The sequence below is a fragment of the Pseudonaja textilis genome, chromosome 2 (assembly GCF_049901715.1).
Source record: "Pseudonaja textilis isolate UNSWEBS1 chromosome 2, rPseTex1.2, whole genome shotgun sequence".
In the NCBI taxonomy this organism is placed as follows: Eukaryota; Metazoa; Chordata; class Lepidosauria; order Squamata; family Elapidae; genus Pseudonaja; species Pseudonaja textilis.
This window is the reverse complement of record NC_141991.1, coordinates 104,507,072-104,514,726: the sequence shown is the minus strand read 5'-3', so window position 1 is coordinate 104,514,726 and position 7,655 is coordinate 104,507,072. Positions and strand designations below refer to the sequence as shown.

The 7,655-nt window shown below is 37.1% G+C and overlaps 1 protein-coding gene across 3 annotated transcripts in view; it reads right to left on the bottom strand.

The window, feature by feature from the left end:
• OGFOD3 (2-oxoglutarate and iron dependent oxygenase domain containing 3) overlaps nt 1-7,655 on the bottom strand; it is a 33,794-nt gene that overhangs the window by 448 nt on the left and 25,691 nt on the right. For all 3 annotated transcript variants that reach the window (XM_087924764.1, XM_026702090.2, XM_087924765.1), the window contains one exon: nt 6,252-6,375. In XM_087924764.1, coding sequence (XP_087780890.1) covers nt 6,252-6,375 — 124 coding nt within the window. The remainder of the gene's footprint in view (nt 1-6,251; nt 6,376-7,655) is intronic.

Here is a 7,655-nt window from a genome sequence, read left to right as displayed (position 1 = left end):
ATTATTAAAAGAAAGACTTCAGTGGGGGGAAGGAAGGAAGGAAATAAATCTTTGAACATTGTCTTAAGTGAACAAGACTTTTGATTTGGGTTGTGCACAGCTCTGGTTCTGAAGGGGGAAAAGTAACTGGCATGCCCCCCCCCCTTGGAGTCTGTCTCCAAGGAGGAAGACAAACAGCTGACAGGGAGTAGGAGAGTGGCTCCATTGGCTGTGGAAGAAACTGGGGAAGGGCAGTCAGGCTGGGCAGAGCAGGGGGGAGGTAGAACAAGGGAGGGGTTCAGAGGAAGACCAAGGCCCACACCCTCTTCATCCTAGGGCACGGAGGGAAGAATGGAGAAGAGAGCAACATGGGTTGTGTGGCTTACAAGGGAGGAGAGGGGGTCGGATTCCCTTCACAAGGCAGGGAGAGAGTTTAAAGGAGAGGCAGATGCAAGCTGCATTGGCCAGGAACAAACATTGATTTTATCTAAATGTTGACTGCTGTTATTAGGATTAAGAATCAAGCCCAGGAACTGTCACACTTACGCATCTAAACACTTTTAATTCTACCTGATTCTAGTATCTGAATTTGAAAACTATTTTTAGTGTTTCTCTTGTTCTGAAACAGTTTAAGATCTGTTAAAGGGAGTTTTGAAAAATATAAAAGCTTTGATGTAACGGATGCCCATAAAGAAATAAAATTGCTGTTATTGTGCAAAACTTATTGTATAAAATTACTGAATTTCTTGCCAATTCTATAATTAATATAAGCTTTTAAGTAAGTATATATTATTAACTTTCTAATAATCTGCCCCAGTTGGAAGACAAAGAACAAGATTTTTCCTAACCCCAAGCTGAGCAGATGAAACCAGAAAGTCACCTTCTATGCATGCCTCTCAAATAAAATGCAGATTTCTTTCGTCTTCCACCACACAGAAAGCTGTAAAAACTGGATTTGGGATGTATAAATTGTGCATACTATTTTTTTAAAAATGCCAGTGTACTACATAATAGGACTTTCCCATGCCTTATATCTATGAAGTGTTCCCAATAATTTAAAGAATGTAGTTATTTAGCTCTACTCATATAGCATTTATAGCAAACGGATATGAATAGATTCTGATTTCAACCCAACATGGGAAATATACAGCAGTAGAGTTATTGTTAGCCTATGCAGAAAGTTTAAATATAGACACAAGTGATGGTGGAGCTTTTATCAGGCCTGGTCCTAAATATAATACAGACCCATTCAATTTTCTGGAGTTCATCAGAAGGCCAAGTGATTTAATTATGTAAGAACTCTCTTTTATTTGAAAGTACACATAATATGTGTTGACACTTCACTAATAAAAACAGTTTCAAATTGCCACATTACTGAGATGTAAATGTACTCTAGTTATGCCAGAATACTTCAGTCTTTTCTCCAAAAATGGATAACTTTAAATAATACTTTTCTTACTATGTCAGTTGGCAGTAAAAAAAAAATGTTATAAGAGCTATGAAAAGGAAGCATATGATTAGATATGACACTTGATGTTAGCTCATGTCTGACTACTTGTATTTGCTTGGAAGGGTATGTTAAAATTCTACCTTACATTATAGCATTCACTTGTCAGTAAGAATGGCTATCAAACCTAGCCAGTTCTGGATATGGTTCATTGCCCGATCAAAACCAAGAAGATTAGTTCCACTCTTATTCCAAAGTTCCTCGTTTACATAATAAGTACCCGAGAGATTAAAAATACCTGAATCCCTTAGCCAGATCTTGCAACTGAGAATAATAGGAGAGCATGTGCTAGCCATTTGCTCCTTCTCTGGGAAGACAGAAGGCTGAGGAAATCTAAATGCCCCCAAAGTAAAAAGCAACTATAAATTCCAGTGATAAGATACAAGCCTATGCTACTATTATTATTCAGGTCACAAGGGGAAGGGGAGAACCCCAACATTATAAGTCACAAAAAAACCATATTATTTCAAATGAGTTTGATCAATGCTTCTTCAAATGCAAAAAGTTTCAGATTCTGAAATGGGAACTTGGCACCATAAGTGCATTGTATTTTCTATGTAATTCTATAAGGGTATTTAAAAACCTTTTTTTAAAAAAAAATCTAGGCATCTCACAAAAACAAGCTACAGTAATAGTACTTTACCTATAAGCTTCAGGAAGTCTGATGGATTCAACCTGGACATAAGCTTTGGGAGTTCAACTGTGCTTATTGGAAATGGAAATTCACTTTGAAGTGGACTTCAACTGACCTCTGGGTTTATATGCTGCTCCAAAGCCTGCCCTTGGAAAACTACTCTTGCAGAATGAGTCAATCTCATGCCTAACTCTACTTTCCTTTAAGGGCAGAGGACTTCGTTTCCTTAGTCTTACTTACTTTCAAAACAACTGTCCAAATAAAATAAAGAAGAAAGGACTCTGCTTTGAAGGGATGCTCCTGGGAACTGTCACAAAATCAGACTGCTGTGGTAGTAAGCCAAGATATTTCCTATTCTTTGGCACTTTAATTTTTGCCTCGAGACAGTATTTATTAAGCTATGACCTTATACAGAGATTTTTCCTCTCAAATATGTAGAGTTTCTCCTCTCCCCATTACTGAGAATCTCTTAATGACTAAAAACCTGGGGTAAAAGTTCATTATATCTTCCCTAAGATCGCTGGATATTTTCTCATTAAGCTTGGGTAAGAAAAAACGGCAACAAAATGCATTTTTGTCACCAAAGACTTACAGCAGAGATTTTTAAGGAGATCTTGCAAAATTGCAAAAAGAGGAATGAAATGTGTTTGGCAGAAAAATAAGACCTTCTACTTGAGTGCCTCCAGTTCAAGCAAAGTGGTCCATTCCTCTTGGATGACACTTTTTCAGAACCCAATATTGTCTATGGTGGCTGCTTGAGCCAAAATGCTAATAGTTTACAAGGTTTCCCCAAGCTATTTCACGTGGTTCAATGAAAATTGAGTATTTGTTTGTATTTATTCTTTTATGAAGTATAAGCAACAATACAACCATGAACATATGCTTTAAAAGTACCTCAAATAACAAAGTCATGCATTGATACATAAATGTCTTCTAATTCTTGTTGAATTATAGTTTCATCTCTCTTAAATTTTACAGGGTTCAATTTAATTGCATTTTTGGAATGCAAAGAAGAAAATGATTGTTCTAGTCTTGCTTCCACAAAAAGTTCAGAAACGTTAACTATTCAACAAAGCTTTTTGTTGCTAAACTAAAACAAACATATTTTTTTTCTTTCTCCAGCTAATTTTTGTTGTTGTTCTTTAACCTATATAGTTGTAGAAGTGGAGCATAATTTCATTCTTAAAGGTACATCCAAACGGCATTGTTGAAGGTTTGACCTCTTTAAGATTTCACTTAGTATGCTCATCTTCAAAACCTTAATAAAATGTATTTAATCAAACTTCAAATAAAAGGACATGTGCCAATTAATAGTTTCCAACATGGATTATAGTGGAGAGATTATGAACTTCTTCCAGGTATCACCTGAGAAAGAATAAACCTTGCTGAGCCTTCCTAAGGACTTGCTTTAAAGTGACCAAATAAGCAGCTTCAGATCATGAGGAAGAAGCCCCTAGATCTGGCTGCTCAAGTGTAATATTCTGTATGACAATCCTTCAGCACAAAACAGTTTCCCACAAGTAAAGAAAGATTTTACTTTATTAAAATAATGTTCAAGGGAAAAAAAGGACCAGATTAATCAGAAACTTGTTCATAAAGTGAATGTGTATGTGGAGAAAAGCAATTATACCAAGCAAAGGACACAGTTTCCAGAGCTAAGCAATCAAATTATTAAAATTCCTTCTGCAGGAAAATTACAAAGTTATTTAACTGCACTTTATTAATGTGGAACATGATTATGATGATTTTAAATCTTTACTCCGCACCTCCTTCCTTCCCTGTGTCTTCCTTTTTTCTATTTCATTTCCCTCCAACAGTTATAAATTACATCATTTTTTGGGACATATTCCTCTGTTTAACCTACCACCAGTATGCCAATTTTTTCAAGCTATTAATGCTTTTAGGTATTGCCACAATACACTACCTTTTGTTTAAAAATACTTAAAAGTTAGCATTACAGAGCTAATTGAACTGACAAAATATACATATTAGAATGCCTGCATGGGGATTGGGATTGTGCTAAAAAGGCAACGCATGAAGCTACACAATTATAACACTGATGCCTCCGTGATTTAGAGATTCTCAAGAATCCCTTGGAGATCTTGGCCATAATTTACCACAAAATTAATTATGCTTAAACTTAGATGTTCACAATTAAGAGCCAGAAGAACCTCAGGGGCTAAATGGGCTCCTAAGGATCTTCAAAAGCTTTAGTTCAGAAAAGGGAGGACATGAATTTGACTGCAGTTTTTCCCTTTCTCTCTTTTCTTCCATATTCTTTTGAGCCTGTAAGAGGGCTTAAGGGAAAGGCAGAGCTTTATTTCACCCATCTCATAGAAATTGGGGAAAAGGAAAGCTTTCTGTTATATATATTCAAGAAAAAAGCCAGAGTCCTTTTAAAGATCTCAAAAAAGAGGCTGGTCGAAGAGAAAAAATTGGAACTCTTTAGTGAGAGATAATTCTTTTTCTTGCTTTGTAATGGTTTGGTTAAAAAAATGAAATAGAAGAACAGCAGAACAGTTCCCGTATTTCTTGGCATGTCAATTAAAGGAATACATGCATTCTTATTCCTCTGTATATACCTTTCAGATATTTGGGAAATTGTTCTCACATGAAATGTTTTTCAAGTAAACTGTATATTAAACCCTAAGTAATGATGATGGAGAGGAGGAAACCATTTGATTCCTGGCAAAGACCTCAATTAGCTTCCGCAGTTTTTTTGGCAAGATTTCAGAAGTGGTTTGTCAATGCCTCCTTCTTAGGGATGAGAGAGAGTGACTGGCCCCAGGTCACCCAGAGGGGTGAAATAATTCAGATTAGTTTTTTTTGTAACTCAGGATCTTCCAGTTATCTTGAGACCATAACTTCCAAAACTCCAATCCAATGGAAATATCTAAAGAACACCAGGGTGGGGAAGAATAGATTAGATCAGGGGTCACCAACCTTTTGGACTTCAGGGACCACCAAACTCATAATTTTAAATCCTACAGACCCCTAATATGAATTTTGACTGATTGTGGCTTGCTGATGTTGGTGGGAAAGTCGGTCCTATATTCTAGAACTGCAATAGTCACAGAACTGGCCCTTTGGACATCTTGGAGCAGCTGCTCCTCCACTCGGGTACACTGGCCTACAATAGATTGGAGGAGCTGCTCTGGGATGACCAAAGGACCAGTCCTGTAACTACTGCAGTTCTGGAATATGGGACCGATTTTCCCACCGTCAGCAAGCCACCCTGGGGCGGATTTCCCTCCTCCGCTGTTGGTCTTACCTTCCAGTTCCAGCTCGTGTGGCTCTACTCAAGGTAAGGTTTGCGCTTAGCTGAAGGGTGGGGGCCAGTGGGTGGGCAGGCCATGTGGGAAGCACAGCCTTGTGTTCCCGCATAGCCTGGATTGCTTTGGGGGGGGGGACATTTCTCTGCGGACCACCAAAATTTTCTCGCAGACCGTCAGTGGTCCCTGGCCCACCAGTTAGCGACCACTGTACTAGATGACCCTTTGTAGCATCACACTGTTATAAAGTTTCAATAGGGTAGTGAAAGCTCTATATAGGCTGTCCACTGAGTCATTTGGGCTGTCTCTTTGACTCGGTCATTCATATTGTCATGGCTGAGTCATTTTGAAAAATGTGAAGTCAAAACAGATAGAGGTTTATGAATGAATGATCAGACTATATATTTTGTTTGCAATAATTCAAAGCATACTACTAGATTATTAGCTGAGTACCCCTCTTTATATTTTAGTCTCCTTTTTTACCATCAACAAAATTGTTTGAAAACTAACAATTCACAAATCATGGCTGTTTTTTAAAAAAGCAACCTTGATTTCCAAAACGATGTTTCCTCATGTAACATGGTGATATCAAGTTACAATACATATTTACCTCTCATTTATTTTTGTAACAGAAAGGAGCTAGAAATCACAATTCTTACTTGTATAACATTTGAATGATGAAAAGTATAATACTGCTAAAGACTAGGGTAAGGTAAATGCAAATATTAGATAACTCTTAAGACAAAAGCTGCCAGTTTTATTTATGGATATACACACAAATTAGGGAGCTGTGTTCAAAGGAAGGTATTAGAAACAGATCATGAACTAGTAAGATCTGTAAAGCAAAGAAAGTTCTTACCTGCTCGAGGTTCTACAGTCCTATTTGCACCTTCGTCCATAAAGACAAACCGTCCGCCACCAAAGTCTTCTGCATAGTCTGATAGGTAGAGCAGTGATGTGTAATCAAAGGAGCCATAGGTCACCTATAAAGGAAAGAGTACTGAATATCAAAAGAAAGCTTGGGGATTGTACAAATACATAGGCCCTGAAAGAAGTTGGTTATCTGGATCCCTTTCAGTTGGGCTCCAAGTCCAAGTATGGCAATGAGATTGTATTGATCTCATCTGTGTTTGATCTCTGGTGAGATGTATCCCTTCTGGTACTGAATGATATTTCAGTGCTTTTCATACTATCAAACATAGTATCTCCCTTACCTGCCCCCAAGAGAAGGTGTAGGGCAACCTTACTTTGCAGCATTCTCAATTGGATCTGCTTCTTTTGCAGCCACATCATACTAGAGTTTCCATCTGCAATCAGCTACTTGTCATATTTTGTTCATAAACACTATTACTAAACTAGGTTTCTCCATCCCATATCTTATCTGTTTTTTTTTTTCAGTTTATGAAATACTTTGTATTTGTGATAAATTTCCTTCTGCAACTTTCAATAGATTGATTGAACTTTTCCAAGGATATTAGCTATTTTCATCCTCATTTCTAAAGAAGGGCTATTAACGAGCACTGTTTGAATCGGATTATTTAAAGTCAATTAAGCAACCTCTAATCATCATGTCATCCATTCAACACACAATTTGCTAATCAGAATATTATGAGATCCTTGATCAAATGGTTTGCTAAAATTTAGAATGATCTAGAAATCTAGATGATCTAGAAATCTAGATGATCTAGAAATCTAGATGGCTGCAGCATTTTCACAATCTAATAAAGTTACTGAATAAAAAACTAAGGTTATTCTAATAAGACTTATCCATGACACATATATGCTTATGTTTAGTAATTATCACATTATTTTCAAGGTAATAGAAATCAGAGACATAATTACTGACTGGTGGATAGTTTCTTGGATGGTCTCTTTCTTGAATGGTCTCTTTCCCCGTTTCAAAGATAGGAAAATTTGTTCTCTTCCAATCATATGACATTTCACCAGTTCTTCACAATTTCTTAAAAATAACATGAAGGTTTGTCAAACCTTCTAGGGCAGCTATGCCCTTCAGTATCAAAGGATGCAATTCCTCTGACTCTGGAAACTTAAGATTCATGTAAAGAAAAGAAGTATTCTCTCATCATGTTTTGTTAAATTGCTCTGTCCCTTCATTCTGCTCTTCATAATTTTCTTAGACCAGCTTTGCTGGCTGAGGAATTCTGGGAGTTGAAGTCCACAAGTTTTAAAGTTGCCCAGGTTGGAGACTCCTGCCTTAGACAGCAAATATATTCTTGTGGGAGAAGACCAAACCAAACAGCAA